Raw genomic sequence first — 22,230 nt, 5'->3', positions numbered from 1 at the left:
ATTGTTATTTGTACAACCGGTAACTGCACAGTAAACCATTGTTCATTGTTTTGTTTTCAAATATTTGACGTATATTTGATACACAGAAACACGCAAGGAACCTAAACACAGCGACAGCATTCACATCTCACCACATTTCACAGCGCGATTCGCCATTCTCGATCGCTCGTTTTGTCACGCGCTTACGTCAGAGGAGGAAGAGAGATAGAAGATACGATGCGCGTGGGTTTATCTTTATGGTTATAGTATCATGAGTTGACAGCACTGCCGTGCATCTTGTTTTGAATTATCACTAGTTGAGTAAAATCTTACATCTCAACAACACCGTACCTAGTAAATACCTAGAAATTCAACACTATTTTCAATTTATTTCTGGCAATTGTGAATACGAATAACCAGTGTTTTATCTGTGTTGAAAAATAAATCGTGCCCATCAAAAAAAAGATATTTGATTTAATGCTCTTGAACATTCAGTTTCTAAGATTGTTGTAGGTATCAGGTGCAGACACAATCAATGAAAAATCGTCAGCATGGGCTGTCTTTATAAAGTCAATGCAAATAGGACCTTATATGGAGCCCTATGGTACATACATTGTTGTTTCTACGTTGAGAGTTACATTTGACGACAGTTCTGGATATGATAATACAAAATGACTTCTAATATTAAATAAAAATATTTTGCTGTAAATGAAATTTAAAATAATGCTCCCAATTTATAAAAAACTAGAAACTTCAGATTAGATGAGCATTATCAGCATTTAGATTTGTGAATAATTAGTGATCAAACCAATATTTTAAACTCTTCTGAGATTGATTTAAATGTAATCAATCGAACACAGCAGGTTTTCCTAAATATTTGTCAATCATCATTTCTAATATTTACCTGCTGTTTTATCCAAGAAATAGGCGAGTAGACATCTAATCACTGCTTGGTGTGATACAACAAGCACATTTCCTTGCCTTTCTAACTCCATAATAACAGGTTCTAATCGTGCTACCAAATCTTCATAACTCTCACCTCGAGGATACCTGTATGCGAACTTATTTACATCTCTGGATGCAAACTCTTCGGGGTATTTTTCTTTGATTTCTTCATAGGTCATTTCTTCACAGACGCCCTGCAAAAATCATTGATAATGTACTGAGAGTGTGGTTAGTGGGAAAAATAACAATGTAGTGAATAAATTTGAGTCCACTAGTTCAATAAACGATCAACCAACACCCGAAATGCAAGATCTGCCGAAAACATTGCCGCTGTCTGTGAGAGTGTGCAGGACAATCCGAAGTGGTTGATTTCGTGTCGCTCACACGACTCGACCTTTCGCAGGTCATAACTTGGTGAATTTTGCATCGTGACTTTGGCCTGCACCCGCACAAAATTAAACCGATCCAGGAATTAAAGGTAAACGACCATAGACAACGACGAGTGTTCGCTGAATTGACTTCGGAGCAGTTAGCAACTGACCCTAATTTTCATCGAAAAATTATCTTCATTGATGAGGCCCATTTCTGTATTCCATAACAGATGTTTGGAGTACAAACTGAATAGGGAACTATTTTCTGTATAATTCAATCTAATATATAAATAACATTTTTGTATCACAGTGTTAGTTGTCATACTCCTCTGTTATTTTGATGACATTCAGTTATTCCTGCCAGGCATCTACTGTTGCCACTTCTCACTCAGTAAACAGCACGGAGTAGGGATGAGAACGAAGCCGGTCTCCTGTCTCTCTCACACAAAAAGCCTTCTCTCACCCCCTACACAGTTTTCGGCCACTATTATTGTTTATCCATCGAGCGTAGATACAGCTGTGAATTAGCCAATTCATTGGATTTGCCAGGCATGCCATTGCATAATTTACAACTGAAGGTGGATCGCTCCGTAATTTGAATCCACCACGGCTGTGCAACAGCACACGATTTGTCGAAGCCAGTATTTTAAATGACCCGAGGTGAAAATATATTAATATCGCGAATCCCTATTACACCTACAGATGTGCCAATTCATTTTAAATGTGTGCAATTTCCAATTAGATTGGCCTTGCAATGACTATTCCGTTTGTGGCTTGGATTTGAGCACACCCTGTTTTTTTACACGGAAACTGAGTGAGCAAACCATTCAGTTTGTTTGTATTAGCTAAACATGGGCTAACGGAAAATATTGTACACAGTATATCATTGAAGAACTCATATTATTTGTGTTATTGTTTTGATAGAAATAATTCAAGTGGCAAAACGACGTTTGCCACATAAATTTTTCTTTGGTTTCTTTTGCGACTATACACTATCTTAACAATTTATTTGTAGATTACCTGAAAATTTTCATACATGTCTGATAACTATTATACACGTGTGTTGTATGGGGCCTGTATGAATGAATTCAATTATTATTATTACAATAAAATATCAACTTACAGCGTCTATTTCATTGAGGGATTTCCATCTTTCTTGTGGTACTTGTAGACCAGCCACGGTCTGGATAGTTCTTTTGAGCCAGGACGTCCAAATTCTGAGACCATTAATTTTTTGATCCTGGATATAAGCTGCCAAAGCATTAGCGTATTGTCTACCTCTCGCGCTCAAATTCGAGTCGCCTCCAATGCGTCCCAACAAATTTTGTTCACTTTCACCATGCTAAACAAACAAATGAATGATAACAATAATAACAAATAGTGAAGTTAACTGACTTACTCTTGTTAAATAAATTGTTCTAGGGGTTATGTGGATGTTCATCAGATAGTAAACGATTCTAGCTTGAACATGACCTTCGTGCTTGTGTACCACTACTTTTTCCCCTGTATTATAGATTTTCATGAAGGATACATTTTTTTCTCGTTCTTCGTCTAACGGGCTGTACCTTTCTTGGTAATGTAAGATTCTTTGTAAGAAATCCGCCAACGCCGCATCTTTATTCATATTCACATAATCGGGGCTGCTAACTTTTACCTCCATGATATTCTGCTCGATAATTTTGGGATCATCGCACACCTGAAAAAAAAACAATAAACTATGTGCATGTTTCTATCTAAAGGGTGTTCCAACAGAGACTACCGAACTTTAACAATTCATAACGGCCATCGTTTTGAAGCTACAAGTGTCAAATTAGTTATCAATTATTCAGTCTGTTAGCAAACGATTGACCAACACTCGTAGGTCGACGAAACGTAAGATATACCAAAAACATCGCCGCCGTCTATCTATGAGAGTGTGCAGGATAATATCCAAGGCAGTCGATTTCGCGTCACTCACAAAAACTCGGCTTTTCGCAGATCACAACTTGGCGAATTTTGCTTCGTGACTTGTGCCTGCATCCGTACAAAATTAAACTGACATCTAAATTGTAATGTAAGTCACAGTTATGTGTTTGATTTGGTGGATACAGTTCAAATTGAAATGTTGGGAACATTTGCTGCACAGCGCTCGAGCTCCTTACGAACAGAACAGACATGAATGTCATGCAAGAATGAAAGAAAAGCATTAAAATGCATAATTCTCATCCTTAAAAAATGCAGATTCTTCAAGAGCTCCACAAGGAGTTCTGTGAAATCATGTCTCATCAAGTCAATACCATTCCTAATCTTCTGTTAAACATCTGTTTTAGTCATAAGCGTTCATTTTTTCTGAATGGCAATGTTATTAGACAAAATTGTCGCTATTGGAGTGACGAAATCCCACATATGTCAATGCCAATATCAATCCTCACGAGCTAGAAACTCAAATGGATGCAGAAAGTAATGAACTTTTGCAGGGGGGTATGTTACATTTCCAGCAGGACGGTGCTCCACATCATTATTTTCTTCCTGTCCGACAGAAGTTAAACGAGAGATTTCGGGACAGATGGATTAGCAGAAGTAGGGCAGTTGAACGGTCTCCGAGATTACCAGATTTAACATCTTCAAATTCATTTCTTTGGGAGCATTTTGAATTACTTGTTTATAAAACACAACCTTCTGATAGACTTTATTACTGCTTAGAGCAAAATGGACGACATTTTGAACAGCTTATAAGATAAGCGTAAGTAGATTTTATGTTTGAAATGTCTTTCTCGAAAATTAAATTTTATTTTGTAAAAGGACGATAAACAACAAATAAAAAATCCCACGCGTAATACATTTATTCCTGTCATTCAAGGGTTGGAACAGTGTCACCTACTCTTCTAACCATTTTTTTATTTATTTAACACGCTTTTATTAGCTTCACCTGTATGTATGTATATTTGTTTGTAACTCTCCTTGCTTGATCTATTCGCGGACAGATGGCGGTGTACGTAACTTCTTGATATAGCGACATTATTGCTTGATCTATTCGCGGGCAAAGTGCAATTTGTTACCATTCATTTAAAGTAGAACTCCTGTGAATTATATCTGATTTCATTCCATAATGAATGTTTAAAATACAAACTGAGTAGAGAAAAGTATCTTCTGTATAATCCAGTGTTCATATAGAAGTATTTGTTTCAAAAGAGTTTTTTTTCTTTCGTGTAATTCAATGTTTATATGAAAGTAGCTGTTTCAGGAGGACTTTCTTTCAGTTTGTGTCTGAAAGTTACTTATTTGCATGATCTACACATCCATGTATAGAGTTACTTATTTTGAAATTGATTACTTCCTTCCTTTCCTTGGAAGATTCCCTCATCCTTGTTTTTTGCATCAAGATGATGTAGTAGAAAGCCAAAAACTTTCTTTCCCATATTAGTATTATTGTGAAAAAAGCGTGGGCGCTTTGTGTCATATTTTTGTATATCAGGCGCCCGTCGATTTTTTCACAATAGTATTTTTCGTTCGTTATTCTTTTAAGCTTATTTAAAAACAAATGTTTTTAACTTTTTAGTTCGATGTTCTCCAAAAGCGTATTTTTTAGTTTTTTAAACTATATTTATTATCAAACGGAGTCATTACAATAATTAGAGAGAGTGAGAAATACGTTTATTGTCCTAAGAAAGAGTTCTTGTTGACAAACGATTATGAACTATGTCAAACTAATATAAAAGTAATTCCTAAAAGCCCATTTATATAAAATAGGGTGTCAAACAGATTTTTACGAAACAAAATAAATGCTAAACAATTTAAAATTCAAAAAATTTCCTTAAAAAATATGCTATATTATAGTGACATACATTAGTAAACGATAATTCATAAAAAGCGTTGTCATTGTAAAATTCATCTAAACTATAATAGGCTTTATCAATCAGAATGTCGCTTAATTTTTTCCTGAAGATATTCAAAGAATAACTCTTCAGGTATATGGGAATTTTGTTGTACATCTTTATTCCATTGTATATCAATGAGTCCTTCACCATTGTTGTTGTGGGCAGGGGAAGTCTGATTAAGTTATTATTGTCAGAATTCGTTGTTCAATGAATAATGGTTTGCAGTGATCTTGGAACTTTGCCCCGCACACATACCGGACAGCTCGCTTCTGTAAAACGAAAACAGTCTGCAGCATGCTTTTGCTGCATACTCCCAAGAAGGCAATACCATATCTTATACGAGCATCCACAAAGGCAAAGTACGCCGATCTTGCAAAGGTTCTACCCAGTTCCTTCGAAACTGACTTCACTACAAAGCAGCCAGATGCAAGTTTTTTATTTAACTTGATAGTATGATCCTCAAATTTAAGCTTATTATCAATGTGAAGACCTAAGAATTTGGAGGACAATTTCATCTCGAGAATGTTGTTATTCAAACTAAGAGGTGGGAGTTCACTGGTGAGGAGACGGGTTTTATCAAAGTTTATAGTAAAACCAATAATGATTGAGAGTAAAGCGCGTTGTCATATCTAAATTTTACGTTACCAGTTTATAGCAGAATCAAAATATAGTAAGCAGTAGAGTTGTAGGTTGTGGCAAATTATAGATAATACACAATACTAGTACGATTAAAAGGTATTATTTATGACAAAAATCAGTAATGAGCTTGTAATGAGTAATACTTATACATTTCCTGATTACTGATCAGTTAAAATTCATTATTTTCTGTATAGTGTTAGATATTTATTTCAACTAGTGGCAACGCTGTACGCAACGATATTTCTGTCTTTGTCACTTTACCGTAACTTCCATCTCATCGTTGCAGTCCTCACTAATGTACTTGCAGCCATGAGCGTATCATTGGTTTGTGAATTATACAGCGTGAATTGTACGTTTTACAGTTAAGTTAGTCAGCAATCGACGTGTTGTGATAACAATTGGTGAAAATAATAGTGCTAATAAGTGTTTAAGCGTTACATAATTATATTTCTACACCGTTCTCAAACTACTCAAAAAATGGGAGACATGGTCGGGCCTTCCACGTCGAAAAAGGTAAAACGGTCGGAGTCTCGGTCAGTAAGAGAAAAACAAATTGTACTGCGAGTATTTCACTGTCTTGAAAGAGATCATCAGCCACCAAAAGATGACTTTGTGCATATGTGCTGTAATTCTACGTGTGTACCTCCGAATAACCAACCGGGCATTTCTACATCATTAAGTTCCACAATTACAAAAGATAAATTAGTTGATATGTGCTCTGATTATACCGGTGTACCAAAATCATCGATTTACAAAATACTAAGAGAAGCAGAAATTCATGGGGACGTACAAACGCCAAAAACTAGTAGCGGACGAAAAAAAATCACAGTTGATGAAGCCAAAACCAGTTTACGCAGAACTATTCACAGTTTCTTTTTCAGAAACGAGCTGCCCACACTACAAACAGTTCTGGAGGCACTTAGCGATCATGAATTGGTCCCAAAAATGGGTAAAGAAACTTTTAGGAAACTTGTACACGAAATGAAATTTACGTACGGAAAAGTTGACAGGAAAAGCATTCTCATTGAACGTCAAGAAATAATAGCATGGAGAAGAAACTATCTAAGAAAAATTGACGAATTTCGGAAGCTCAAAAAAATTGTACTTCATGGACGAGACATGGGTAAACCAAGGACATACGGTCAAAAAAGTATGGCAGGATGGTAATATAACAAGTGCACGACAAGCCTTTAATGAAGGTTTGTCAGTTGGGTTAAAACAGCCATCTGGAAAAGGTAGTCGTCTGATAGTTACGCATATAGGAAGCGACAGTGGATTTTTACCAAATGGTGAATTAATATTTAAATCTAAGAAAACAGGCGACTATCATGAAGAGATGAATGCGGAGGTGTTTGAAAAATGGTTTGAAGGCATCATTCAACTTGTGGAACCTGGGTCTGTCATCGTCATGGACAATGCCCCATACCATAGTCGACATTTAGAACCATTACCGAAACAATCATGGAAAAAAGCAGCAATTCAAGAATGGTTAATTAATAAGAACATCCAATATAACAAAGATAGTTTAAAGGCAGAACTACTTCAGCTAACAAAATTACACACAAACAAATATAAAAAATTCGCAGTGGATGAAATGGCGTTAAGTCGTGGAATTACAGTTTTAAGGTTACCACCATACCACTGCGAATTAAACCCAATAGAATTAATCTGGGCGCAAGTAAAAGGATATGTGGCACGAGAAAACAGAACATTTAAATTAGTGGACGTGCAACATCACCTACAAGAAGCTATTCGAACTGTTTCTGCAGAAGACTGGAAGAAATGCATGCAGCATGTTTTAAAAGAAGAGCAAAAAATGTGGGACGTAGACAACCGTATTGAACACAATATTGAACCAATCATAATTCACTTTGATGATAGCGGTAGCAACAGTGACGAATCTGAGGTTGAAGATTGGACGAAAATTTATACATTTACATTATATTCTATTATCAAAAATTTGTAATTTGATTTTCTAGTACCCCTGACGATGAGTTTAAGTTACTCGAAAGCTTGAGAATAGTTATAAAGAGTTCACTTATCAATTGCTGCAATCCAATAGTGAAAAAAAGTTATATATATTGTATATATCTATAATTACCACGATTATTACTCCGTTTTCATAAGGCCCACCTAATGACTACAACGATTAGGTAAATTACGATATTGCAAAGTTTTAATGAAATAAATAAAAAATGTTTATTAATATTTTAACTAATTGTACTAAGAATTTTTCTTTCATTCTCAATCCTCTCAAAAATTAATAAGCACGCCCCCGATTTGCTGTCAACTGGGCTTACTTCTACTCTCAATCATTATTGGTTTTAGTATAAAGAAAGCTTATTTGAGTCGCACCAGCTCTTAATTTTTTCCATGTCTACAGTGGCATCTTGAGCTAGTTTTGTAGGATCTTTTCCCTGCCACAGCAACGTTGTGTCGTCTGCAAATAATGTAATGCTAGCAGCTAGATCCAGTTGTGTTATATAATTAATATACAATAGAAACAAGATGGGTCCTAGGATGGAACCTTGAGGGACACCTGCTTTGATTTCTCCCACATTTGAGTCGGTTGAGAGTCTTACAATTTGCTTTCGATGCAATAAGTACGATTCAAACCATCTAATGCTTCTGTGCCCAAAACCATAATGTTTCAGCTTCCGCAGTAAGATTCCGTGATCAACGAGGTCAAATTCATTGGAAAAATCATAGAATACAGCTGCTGAATAGGCACCAGAATTCATATCACTATAAATCTTACGCAGAAAGTTAAAAATTGCATCACTTGTATTTTTGTTGTTTTCAAACCCATACTGCTGTGGACTCAATATATTATTATTATAGAGACAGTAAATTAGCCGCCTTTTTATGATTTTTTCAATAATTTTGGATAAGGTCGGAACAAGTGATATAGGTCTGTAGTTTATTGGATCATCCCTGGCACCACCTTTGAAGAGCGGAATCACTACAGAAGTTTTAAAAAATTCAGGATCAGCACCTTAGATCAGGGCAATTGTAATCACACATGTAAGTTCAGAAAACAATTTTTCGGAAAATGCTCATCAAAAAATGGTGAGTTAAGGTACCATTGGAAGCAGAATTAAACGCCAATCAAAATGAAGTGCCACTTGATCCCCCTTCCCATTTAAATTTATAAGGGTAACATCTACCCTTATAATAGGGGGTTAAACAATGAGGGCTACAAATGGTCCTTGAAGTGTCCCCCTTCACAATATAATTGACCTGGTTTTTATATTCCTCATATTGTTCACTGAAAAGAAGATATCAAGAGTGAGAGTTTTCAAATTGACACCCTGTATTATTGAAACATGCAAAATGTTTAGAAATAAATCTACCTCTGGAGTTAATCAAATACCTCTTGATGAAGATTGTTTCGTATTATAGTTGAGGTATTCTTATATTCAACCTAGTTATTAGAGCACAAAGTAGATTTCCTGATAGATTTCACGTGTCTGTTGAGAACTGAAGTGGTTTTTCGCGAAAACAGCTTTTATCCAGCAAGAAGTAGTAGTAGAAGTAAATTATGCGAATTATTTCAAGATGGATTCTGAAGTGTGAATTTTTGAATGATATTATACTTCCAATAAAAGTGAACATACCGACTCGACAAAAAAAAGCTTGAATCCCATTTTGTTGACAACAAAGTCTTGGATTATTTTTCTTCTCTCTGGAGTGGAATTGGTAGCGTCGAAAACAGCAACTTCTCCTCCGTTTTCCAACCATTTACAGACATCTTTCAGGGCTTCCAAAGCGCACTGAGTTCTGATAGCCATGGCTTCGGTGTTATCCGGCCGGAAGAAGTCATGATTCTTATATGCACTTGTGGCATGTCTTCTGTACTCTCCTAAATTGAACACTTTGGTGTTTATTCCTATCCAATTCAAATATCTGGAAAGCTTCTTGGAAATGTAAGTTTTTCCTCTGGCTGGCAATCCGACCATAGCAATAACATGCGGAGTGTTGACGTAATTAGCTCTTTCCCCTGAAAAGAACAAAAAAATCTCAATACACTGAAGACAATAAGGGTGATAGTTACGTTGATTTATATAGGGTCTTTCAAAAGGAACTTCAGGACCTTTTGACAATTGATAACCGTCATCTTGTTGAAAATACATTTGTCAAATTGATTGTCATTTATTCAGTCTGTTTTACCAAATCACCATGGACGCAAATATCATTCAACAACCCGTGCAAATAATAAAATTGTTTAATGAAAATGAGTGTTATGTTCGGGAAACGTACGGTCGCCATAAATGTCCTAACGGGAGGATTCCTGGTCAGTGGCAGAAATAAGTAGGGTGAGGGGGACTAAAACTCCCCAAAAGCCTTTGCAAAACATGTCACCGAGGACCAGCCTACCCAAGCTAAGGTGTAAGGAATCGTGCCGACAGCTGAATGGCCGCAGGCGGTCACGAACGATCCTATTGGGGAACTGGGCGAAACCTCATTGTAATCAGCCTACCTCTAGTAATGCGGAGCTCTGCCAACTCTTTCCTTGCTACTCGTGGGAACACACATAAATGAAACAAACACAAACACAGAAACAACAAAAACAAAAACTAATCCCGAGGCTGGACAGAAGTGCTCACCTCAATCTAAAGCGGTGGCTGGGGATGAACAGAAATGTCCACCCCAATCTACCGCTTGAAATAAGTCTGGACATCGCAGATCACCTCGTGATGTAATACAAAGGCCAAGGCGTAAGCGCATTTGCGGCGCCGAGGCCAAAAGGAGAAAGGGAGCGAAATATGCAGGAGTGGCAGCAACTATAAATACACCCTCCTCCTCCCCCACTCTACCTCCAACAGCAAGGGCACTTCCTGCGGCGGGCGCCAAAAGCTCCGCCTTGAATAAAGGCGGAACCGGCTGCCCCTACAGGAAAGTTCCCTAACTTGTGCACCTTCACGGAGGGAACCCCGAAAAGGATGAACAAGTCGCGCAACGACAGTAATATCGCTGCACCTTCTAAAACCTTCGCGGAGGCCATCGTGAGACACCTCAAGGTTGCCAAAGAGAGTGTGTGTTTGGCGAGTCTTGGCATAGGCCTCTGCCAATATAAAGAAGATGTCTCCTAGTGACCTGTCTACCTTCCTGGAAAGGACATGATGGACGATGAACTAGAAGGACAACTCCTCGGGAGGATGTCTAAGTGCTGTGGGTCTACACTCACCCTCCCTACTTTACAGATACAGGTACCCGTACGTCGACGAAAAGCAAGGTCTGCCGAAAACATCGCCGCGTCGCTCACAAGAACTCAGTCTTTTGTAGACCACAACGTGGCGAATTTCGGGTCACGTTCTTCATGAACTCAGGGTCCTCCTGTAAGGTGAGTCGTTGGGTCGAGGAGTCAGGCACTAGGTCACTGACTCCAGGGGAATAGCCGAGGAGGTCAGACCAGCATCTCGAGGACGCTTATCCCAAGACCGTTGGGCGCTATGAATAATAGCAACCTGCACGAGGTGGCCCTGCATAGCAGTGTACTCTTAATGCTCTGGCAGAGAGAGGGGCTGTGAACCGAACACAACGGATCTAAAGAAGGCAAGTTGACAAAATCCCCCAAGTCAAGGTGTGAGTTACCGTGCTGAGGACTGAATAGCAGCAGGGTAAGCTATCGAAAAACGGTACCTCTGAGACACCAGGTCGCATCTCAGAGTATCAAGACCTTACTGCGGCATGCGGAGCTCTGTCACGGCGGACTAAGTTTCCCTAACTACTCGTGGGATTCATTTGGATTCAAAAAAAGTTAAAAAAAAGAAACAGAGGCGATCACCCCCAAACACACACAGAAGCCAAAAGGGCTTGGCGCTAAGGCCCCAAAGCAAGCACCTAAACACAAGGTTCTTGTATCCTCCCGGATGAAGAAGTGAAAACTGCTCATCTAGGCGGAGCTTCGAAAATGAGGCTCAAAAAACACTTAGAAAGTGGACTACATAGTCGCTAAGAGACGTATTCCAAAAACACTTTATTGTGAGATTTTCACTAAATTGTTTTACAAAAACGCAACACGTGTTTCGCCATACAATGGCTTCATCTGGCGTGTCTTTCAACTAATTCTACACATTCAATACTAAATATATATATAGTTTATGGAGTACCTGAAATCAAATTACCTGTAAACGAAGTACCTGAATTTTAAGTAGCTGATATTTTACCTGAGTTTTTAACGAATTAAATTACCTGCACTTATGTTCCATTTTCACATTTGAAAAAATATATTCAGTAACGGAGAGTTATTGAGTTCTAATTGATCATTCAGTAAATTACCCGAATTCCTGAATCTATTGATTTCTAAACATTCTAGATGATTAAGTTTCAAACTCTTCTCTTCTAAATGTAACACCTCGTACTCATGATTGAACTCGTGTCCTTCTGCTAAAAGATGGTTTGCAAATGTGGAATTGGTCTTTCTATTTACAAAACTACTCCTATGTTCTTTAATTCGTTGGAAAAATGTTCTTCCTGTTTGCCCAATATAGATTTTTGGACAGGAGCCACAAGTCAGCTTATATACTCCTGATCTATCCGACACCAAGGTTTTGTCCTTATTGTTTTTAATAAATTTACTTAGGTTATTATTCGTTCTATAAGCTACGTTTACGCCTTCTTTCTTCAAAAAACGGGCAATATTCCTGTTTGGTTCCCCCACATATGTCAATGTCTTATAACTCACGTTATCGCATCTTGAATATGGGTAGACCAGATCCATGGCTTGCTTTTGTCGTTTTTTGGAAAGAATGGAGTTTACAATATCTACCTTATAACCGTTATTAATCGCGATTTGTTTGATCAAATTCAGCTCTTTCTGGAAATCCCTATCAGATAGTGGAATATTCAATAATCTGTGAATCATACTATTGAATGCAGCAACTTTATGCTGGTACGGGTGTGTGGAGGAATTATGTATGATAATGTCCGTGTACGATGGTTTGTGGAAAATTGCAAACTCATGTTTATTGTTATTTTTCGTAATGGTTAAGTCCAGGTAATTTATTGAATTATTTACCTCCCTCTCAGTGGTGAATTTTATTGACGGGTGGATGGAATTGGCATATTCAATGAACTTGCCTAATTGCCTATCTGTACCAGTAAAACATACTAAGATATCATCTACGTATCTGTACCAGTACAAAAAATTGTTGGCTAACTGATTATTATGGATTTTATACTCTATGTTATCCATGAAAATTTCCGCCAGTAAGGGACTCAAAGGATTCCCCATTATTAGTCCTTCATTGCATGAAAAGAATTCTCCGTCAAACTGGAAATAATTTTGAGACACACAAATGGTGAGTAAATCAACAATCTCTTGTTTTATCAGTGGATTCGCTAAGAGGCTCGTCATAAAAGAAAACTTTCTGAAAAGTCAGCAACCGAAAAAGACCACAAGGCCGGTTACCAGAAAGAGGGCATGAAAAGGTGCTAAGAAAGGCACGAAAGCGGCTGGGAAAAGCATGGAAGAGGCTGAAACAAGCATATCTACTAAACGCCCTCGCTCCAGCAGCAACACACCGCCACAACAAAGCCAGCTGAGGAAGAAACCAAGGGCAAAGATGCCCTTACCTCAGTTAAGGTAGCTGTGGCAGATGCGAGGTATCCAAAGAATAAAATGAGTTCGGAGAGGCTAGCAAAAGTCCAGGACTCAATTTCTGAAGCCCACGACGAAATCCCACCTGAGGGACCTCAAGTGCGTTTTGCAAAATGCACACATACCTGGTTATGACGTGCGCAGATCGCACAAGTGCAGACTGGCTCAGAGATGCCATACCCACCATAAAGCCATGGGAAAGGGCAACCCTGAAGGTAATGGAAGGGGAGGATATTCCAGAAGCAATCGGCTGCACCACCTACATCCCGGACGATAGAGGACAAAGGCCGGAAGCGGAAAAAATTCTGCGAAGGCTAAAAGTCGCAAACCACGGGCTCAACACTGATCTGTGGAGGGTGTGGTGTAAAACTCCATCGGACAATGGCCAAACTTGGGCGTTCTCGATGGACAGTGAATCCTTTGAGGAGCTACAAAAAGTCGTGATGTCTCCCTATTACAACCTAGGAAGAATAAAGTTCCGTGTTAAGGGGAAACGCAGCCCAAAACAAGGCACAAACCGGGAAGAGGTCAAAGAACCTTCCCCGGGGATCGCAGAGATCCACGAGGAAGAAATAGTAGACCCAACAGGAACGAGCCCTCTCAAGAGGCAAGCAGCACATGAGACGGGTATTCCCATGGAGATGGGAGAAGCCTCGGAGAAGGCAGAGGAGCAGCTCAGTTCACAGAACTAAGCACAACCAGGGTCAGGGTTCTGCAGGTGAACCTCCACCATGCCAAGGCGGCAAGCGTTGTTGTTTGTAGGAGATTCGACAAGGACGGACTGGACGTGGCCCTTCTGCAAGAACCCTGGGTACATGAACGCAGGGTTTCAGGCTTAAAAACCAACTACAACAAGTTACTATACAAAGAAGGTGCAAAAAACCTCGCGCTTGTATCGTATATAGTAATAGGGTAAACTGCACACTAATCCCGGTGCTCTGCACCGCTGATATTGTTACAGCTATCCTGACCACGCCAACAGAGGAAGGCACTAGAAGCTTGGTTAGTAAGCTCAGCATATCTTCCAGGCGAGAAGCTCTGTACACCACCGCAATTAGGCGAAGTAATCGCATACGCGGCCAGGGAAAACCTCCAACTCATCATAGGATGCGAGGCAAATGCACACCATATATTATGGGGAAGCACGGACATCAACACAAGAGGTGAGTCATTATTAGATTCCATACTAACAAAAAGGCCTATTAATAGCCAACGTAGGTAACAAACCAGCATTTGTTACCGCAGCGAGGAAAGAGGTACTAGATATCACACTTTCTTCGGAAAATGCATGTGACAATATAGACCAGTGGTCGCCAACCTGTCGATCGCGAGCTACCGGTAGCTCGCGGAGGCAATTCTGGTAGCTCTCACAACGATTTTAATTTAAAAAATACAAACTGCAAAAATCAGAGAAGCTTCCGAAAATTCCACAAAAAAATCTAATTGTCATTATATTAAACATAAACAGCGGCAACGTTGCGGTGAGCGATCTGCCGCTAACGCCATCAAGCTAGAATCGGCTAGAACCGACCAGCCGGACCAGCGCGTTCGTGTTCGAGAACGATCTGGATTGCTTTGAACAGGATAAATACGCACGGCGCGGCGACAACGTCCAGCGGTTGGGTTAGTAGAGAACAACAAAAATAATATTATGGCAAGCAGTTGTAAGAAGGTAAAGACATACCACTTTCATTCGGAATGGGAAGAACAATACTTTTTTACAGAAGTTAAAGATAAAAATGTGTGTTTGTTATGTAATACTTCGGTCTTCGTTGCTAAAAAAGGAAATATTGAGAGACATCATAAAACTGTACATTCTAATTTTGAAAAATCATTCCCACTACATTTTGCCGCCAGAAAGGAGAAACTGAAACAGTTAAAAAAGTAGTTAATTGGACAACAATCAATATTTTTAAGAACAGTCGACAAAAATAAGGCTGCAACTGAAACATCGTACCGTGTGTCTCAGATAATTGCACAAAAAAAGAAACCTTATGAAGATGGGGAAATGATAAAACAGGCGTTTTTAGAAGCTGCTGATTCGTTATTTGCCAACTTTAGAAATAAAGACGAGATAGTTTCAGCTATAAAATCTATGCAACTTTCTGCTAACACAGTGATGAGACGTGTAGAAGTAATGAGCAATGATATTTTTTTACAGTTAAGAACTGACTTATATAACTGTGTTTATTTTTCACTTCAACTGGATGAATCAACAGATGTCGTTGACACTGCTCAGATGGCTGTGTTTAGTGATTTTACGATTAAAGAAGATCTTTTGAAGTTCATTCCACTGAAAGGACACACTACTGGACATGAGTTGTTTTCTCATTTAAAAAATATTATTTCTTTCGAGAAAATTCCAATATCGAAAATGGTAGGCTTGACAACCGATGGCGCTCCAGCTATGGTGGGTTGTGATAAGGGTCTGGTGGCGTTATGTCGTAAAGATGAAACTTTTCCGCAATTTCTCTGTTACCACTGCATTATCCTTCAGCAAGCATTATGTGGAAATTTCCTGAAACTAAACAACGTTATGAAACTGTTGGTAAAAATTGTGAACAAGATTAGAGCTCAAGCGTCACAAAGAAGATTATTCGGAACCTTGGCCGATGAAGTTGACTGTCAATACGGGGACCTACTCCTTCACTCTGAAGTCCGATGATTAAGTAGAGGACGGGTGCTGAAACGTTTTAATGATGTCCTATCTGGCATAGTTCAATTTTTCAAACAACGCGATGAACCGACTCCGGCTCTGGCTTAGAGATTTTGGTTTTCTCGTGGACATTGAAGAGAAATTAAACGAACTTAATTTGCAGCTTCAGGGGAGAGATAAAGAACTAGCGGAAATGATTTCTGATATAAAAGCATTTATCAAAAAGCTGGAGTTTTGGGAACAAAACCTAATTAACAGCGATGCCAAGCATTTTCCTATTCTTTCAGAAAAAATATCTCAAAATCCATTAGAACCCTATGACAACAAATATCATGTAGAAATAATTTCTACCCTGAAGAATAACTTCAAAAATCGTTTTAAGGATTTCAATGAAATGGCTTTATGGAAATTGATATCCAACAGTTTGCAACTTGTGTTATGCAGAACATTGGCGAAGACATCGCTGCAACAGAAATGGAAGTCATCGAGTTTCAAAATTATTTAGCCTTAAAATTGTTAGTCTCAAGTACTGAATGTATCTGGCCTATTGTAAGTAAAGACAAATATTCAGTTCTATGCCGTGTTGCCTTGAAAGTGAAAGCATTATTCAGTTCAACCTATTTGTGTGAATCTTCTTTTTCCAATATGAAGTTTATTAAGAACAAATATCGCAATCGATTTACAGATGCACATTTGGATAATTGTATTCGAATGGCTGCATCAAATTATACTGCAAACATTAAAAAAATTATCGATGAGTCTGAGTGTCAGCCTTCTCATTGAACGTGCTTTTTTATTTTTCAATGTTTATGTTCATGAGAGTGCGTTACTTTTTTGTTGTTATTATTAACTATTTTTAAATCATACGTGACATGCCGTTGTGGCTGGATAAAAGTTTGTGTTTATTTTTCAAACACCTTCGTTTGATAGGTAGGAATGTACCTATGAACAAGTATGTACTAGTAATATTAGTTATTTTGTTATTAATTTATTATTAGTACCTATGTATTATGTATTGCCAGTTAAATAGTAAAATAAATACATTACAAATTAACTGTAGATTATTTCATTTACGTTGCGTTACGTGGCTTCCGTGTGGGTAGCTTGGTGTTTATTCCAAAATTAACACAGTAGCTCAACACATTGAAGAGGTTGGCGACCACTGATATAGACAATTGACATGTGTCAGAGGAGCCTTCATGCTCCGACTATAGACAGATTAGGTTTGACCTAGTCACCCCCCTCGAACATCAATCACTTATCGAAACCCTAGAGAGACAAACTGGAGAGGCTCTCGAAGGGAACGATAAAAGCCTTGAAAGGGCAGGGAAAAAAGTAAGCAAGGCAATAATTGCAGCTTACGAGGCGAACTGTCCAGAGAAAATAAGGCAACAGTTTAACAAAACAGTCTGGTGGAACAAACACTTAGAAATCCTCAGAAGGGAAGTGCGGAGGCTATTTAACAAAGCTAAAATCAACCAAGACTGGGCGGAATACAAGGCTACACTCACACAGTATAATAAAGAAATTAGAAAGGCTAAGAGGCAATCGTGGAAGAAATTTTGTGAAGAGGTAATGGATACCCCCACTTGTTCGAGAACCCACAAAGTGCTAGCTAAGGAGGGTACTATAAACCAGGTAGGGTTCCTAAAAATGGGCGATAATATCACACAACAACATTTGGGGAAAGCACAGAAATGCTCATCAAGGCACACTTTCCGGCCGCAACAATTCTAAAAGGCCCAGTGGCAGTGCACTGTTCGCAAAGCAAGCCGAATAGGCCGAATGCCTCGGACTGGAGACTATCTACTAAGATAACAAGGCCAAATAGCATTAGGTGGGCTATAAGTAAATTCCAGCCATATAAATCTCCAGGAGAGGACGGAATATATCCCATCTTACTTCAAAAGGGACAGGAATCACTGATTCCAAACTTATGTAATATAATGAGATACATACCGAATGAGTGGCAAAAAGGCAGAGTCATTTACATACCCAAGATAGGGAAGGTAAACGATATGACGCCCAAGCATACCGACCAATTAGTCTAGTGTCTTTCCTGCTCAAAAAACTGGAAAGACTGGTAGATAGATACATAAGATATGAGGTATTATCAGAAGAGTTTCTGAGGCAAGAGTTTAAGGGAAAGACTATTGCAATATACTCTGATAGCCAAGCAGCTATAAAAGCAATTAGCTCCATGCAGGTCAATTCCAAACTGGTCTGGAACTGCCTAGAAAAGCTACAAGAACTAGATAGGCAAAACAGACCGTCATTAGCCTGGGTACCAGGCCGCACAGGATACAAGGGCAACGAAGAGGCTGATTCACTAGCACGAGGAGCACGATGCTCCCCCATTGGCCGAGAACCCTTTTGTGGTACAGCAAAAGCGCTGCGAAAAACTTGTAACAGCAACTGGAAGGAAAAACAATCTCAAAAATGGTGGAATAAGGCGCCGGGTATGAGACAGGCCAAATACTTCATTAAAGAGTCATCGTCAAAATTCACGGAGTACCTACTAAGTCTGAATAGGCGATCAACTAGAGTTCTGGTCGGGCTATTGACGGGACACTGTAGACTCAACAAACACATGAACAACATCGGACTGGCAGACACAGCCCTATGCAGGCTTTGCCAAGAGGATGAGGAAACCTCCTTACACATACTATGCTATTGCGAAGGTCTGTCAAGGATAAGGTTTGCAACATTAGGAAAGGAAAAACCACAACCCTCTCAATATATGGTAAACTTGAGGTCTGGCCTATGGAGTCTAGTTACAAGGACGGGCCTAGACAAGGAAGTGTAGCATACATGAGGGCACACACAACAGACCTGCAAAGGTCGCAGTGTTCAGCACAGAAGCCCCATATTAATCTAATCTAATCTAAGGTAAGTCGTGAGGTTTCAGATTTTGAACCTGGTGATATTTGAAGGGACGCCACTTATATTTGATTAAAATCCGGTTTATTGACGAACATGAAATTCAAAGTGACTTTTCTGCGTCTTTTAACGAATTTTCTGGATAGGCTGTGAAGTAGGCCAAAACTACAATTTCGATGTCCTCATTATTTACGAGTAGTTTTTTTTTGTTGATGACAGACGAAAAAGATTCGAAATCACGGCAGTTTCTTAGAAGTCTTCTCAGAATATTTTTATTGGGTCTGTGTAGATTTGGAAATCTTTCTGCAAAAACACGACAAGTTCTGTCCATTTTCTTATTGCACTCACCATAAATGATTATTAAATTCAGGAAATCTTCATTAGAATACCCCAAAAGAGACATTTTGCACACAAATAGAAAACTACGAAATACACGTCAATTATATCGCAACAAATTTTGACATATTTGTTGTAACTTCATTCGTTTTCAAAGCTTTCTTGGTTTGGTATTGCTTTGAATGATTTACATTTCAAATATTTCCCAAAATCGGATATATCTTGCCAGGGGTGTATTTTAGGTACAAGGACATTCTTCATGAATTTGATATCTTTTTTTTTTCGTAGTATCTAAAAATAATTGAATAGTGTATGGTTTCCATTTGAAAAAAATCGTGTTTCATCAGTTTTCTCGATGTTATGTTTTAGGTGGAAATTTCAACCACCCTGTAAATTATTTTCGAAAATTCGATGGACCTGTTCATGACTTGATGCTTAAGGTGTGATTCTGTGAAATTTCACATTTTCAACTGTTACTGTCTATGAGTTATGTTTTTTTCGGAGTGGTGCTGTAACTGTCAAAAGTTTTCAGAAAAAAATTAATAGGTATCTCTAAAACTAACAAATTTGGGTATAGTCATTGTTATGCAAAGTGGGCCTAACATGTGCTGAGAAATTCAAAAATGTAATAAAATACAGGGTGTTCCATTTGAAATAAGGAAGTTGCCCTCAACTTCCGGTATAACTGAAAGAGACCGGAAGTTGAAAATATTTTAGTTGAGAAGGCCATTTTGTAAAACCCACTACCACAAAATTTCAAGTTTTTATTTTGAATCGTTCTCCATATATTCCTAACGAACGCTCGTCGTGAAAGATCCTGTAGAATAGAAAACCCGGTCAACTTCGGAGCGCTGTAAATCCCAGATTTATTAATGGAATCAAATACATCTGCAGTGGAAATTATTCGTCAATAAACCCACTAAAAGATTGCTCTGATTTCATTTCATTTTAAAATGACCAGAAAAAAGATATAACACCGAAAAGAAAATTTGTTCGAAAATTCTCAGCAATTTTGGTTTATTTTCTATTTTACGATAGAAAGTAATAGGAATAAAGCTGTAGAAAAGTTAATTTGCTACAAATGATATCTCATAAAATTTTCTGTAGGGTTGCTGGTTTACGAGATACAGCCCGAAAACCGTTTGCTTCTCTTTTTCCAAGATTGCGGCCGGAGAACTTGAACTTAAGCTTATACCAACCCACCCCAGACATCAAAAAAATAAAATTGCCTCCTCTGAAAAACGCAACCCTAAATGTAATTTTTCAATGGACTACTTATCTACGACGCAGTTTGGTTAATGAAACAATCACGCAAGGAAAGTGTGCTTGTTCTTTGTTTCGACCTACAAAACGTGATAGATAGCAATATTTACTCGTGACGCGAGAGATTTATTGTTTTGCATTCGCAATTAATTGACACCTCTGGCGAATTATGAAACTGATTGAATTTTTCCACCCACCAAAACTGAGAAAAACCATTTGCTCAAAACAATATACAGTGTGTAACAACGAAAACTTAACAGAGCCGTTATTGGAAAATGTGATTTTGAAAGTAGTACTTCGAAAGAATTTTGAACTACATAACATTTTTCGCCACAAAATATCCTTGTTTTTTTTTAAATAATGGGAAAATGAGAATATGAACTAACATTAACCATCCTAAAACCTCACTGATTACATGTTTCCGTTCCTCTTACAAAATTACCATTTTCTCTCTTATTGAAAAGGAATAACTTTCCTGACAACAAAATAAAAAATAAATAATTTATGTGAAAACAAAAGTCGAGTTTCTCTTAAACAATTTCGTTCATGTTTTGGTGTCAAAACCAAAAAAAAATCTACTTCAATTATTACGGAAGATACGGGGGTGTTTCCATGAGAAGTGAGACAAGTTCGGATTTTTCAGGACTGAAATTTTTTCAGGAAAAAAGTGTATTCGTAGTAAGTTGGTAGTCCTGATCACGAATCTGAAGGAATTTTGGGCTTATTTTGACCCCTAATATGTTTTATCGTAAAAATGGGGTGTTCCAACGCGAGTGGCGGACAGTGTATATTACTTTGGCCAACCCCATTCAGGTGGTAGGTGCATTTTGAGCATTTCCATCAGTCCTGAGAGTTTCATCGTTCTACCTCGAATATTACGGAAGATACGGGGGTGTTTCCATAAGAAGTGAAACACACTGTATATACGGCAGAGAATAATAAATAATATTTGTAGAGATATTTACGTTGCTGTGTTCGAAAATGTTTGGCGTGAAATATCAGATAGGCTGTTCATATGTCAAGAAGTTCAAGGCAACCATTTCGAGCATCTTCTGAATTAACTTATGATGCACTGTTTGGAACCTTTGGTGTAGTAATGAATATTACTGGAGTTTTTTCCCAACACCAAATCGTTATTTTTAACACCTCGACACGTGTTCCGATCACCAAGTGATCATCTTCAAAGAGGAAGATTAAATCTTCCTTTACAGTAATATTCTGAATTAACCTCAAGCTTATTACCTCATATTATACAGTGTGTAACAACGAAAACTTAACAGAGCCGTTTTTGAATATAGAAAGTGAGATTTTTAAAAAAAGCTCGGACACGTCGATTTCTAAATAAAGGGGGACACCTTTTAAGCTAATCAGATTTTTTGTAGTACGCACCCCCTCGGAGGGGTGCATCCGACGACCCTTATTTAGATAGGGAAAGTAGGTCGAGTGGCACCGTGTTTTAAAGGTCTTTCGAATACCTTTATATCTCTGTTGAAAGAAAATTTTTGTAACGATTAGTTTTCGAGATACTTTGAAGTTAAAATTGCCATGTTAATAATACATTAGACAGACCACTCGGTAACTTGTATGCCTAAATAAAAAAAAATTCGAGCAGTTCTTCTTATCAGTTCTTTGTTAAATAAAATCCTTTTTTTAAATCAATACCCACTCCTTTTCTTAAAGTTTTCATTAGTACATCGTTCG

The 22,230-nt window shown here is 38.2% G+C and overlaps 1 protein-coding gene across 6 annotated transcripts in view; it reads right to left on the bottom strand.

The window, feature by feature from the left end:
* Window positions 1–22,230, bottom strand: part of Pfrx (6-phosphofructo-2-kinase/fructose-2,6-biphosphatase) — an 83,885-nt gene that overhangs the window by 13,910 nt on the left and 47,745 nt on the right. For 5 of the 6 annotated variants that reach the window (XM_074170143.1, XM_074170144.1, XM_074170148.1 and 2 more), the window contains exons 2-5: window positions 9,409–9,791; window positions 2,695–2,991; window positions 2,419–2,637; window positions 884–1,118 (exon numbers count right to left, since the gene is read on the bottom strand). In XM_074170143.1, the coding sequence (XP_074026244.1) occupies window positions 884–1,118; window positions 2,419–2,637; window positions 2,695–2,991; window positions 9,409–9,791 (1,134 nt within the window). Of the gene's footprint in view, window positions 1–883; window positions 1,119–2,418; window positions 2,638–2,694; window positions 2,992–9,408; window positions 9,792–9,845; window positions 9,940–22,230 lie in introns of those variants that run through there. The other variant, XM_074170146.1, reaches the window with a different exon arrangement.

This window comes from Leptinotarsa decemlineata, unplaced genomic scaffold, assembly GCF_025532065.1.
Source record: "Leptinotarsa decemlineata unplaced genomic scaffold, Ldec_3_MD MMD2_P_RNA_scaffold_7, whole genome shotgun sequence".
NCBI classification, from domain to species: Eukaryota; Metazoa; Arthropoda; class Insecta; order Coleoptera; family Chrysomelidae; genus Leptinotarsa; species Leptinotarsa decemlineata.
Note: the sequence above shows the minus strand (reverse complement) of the source record. Positions and strands in the feature narration are given on the sequence as shown.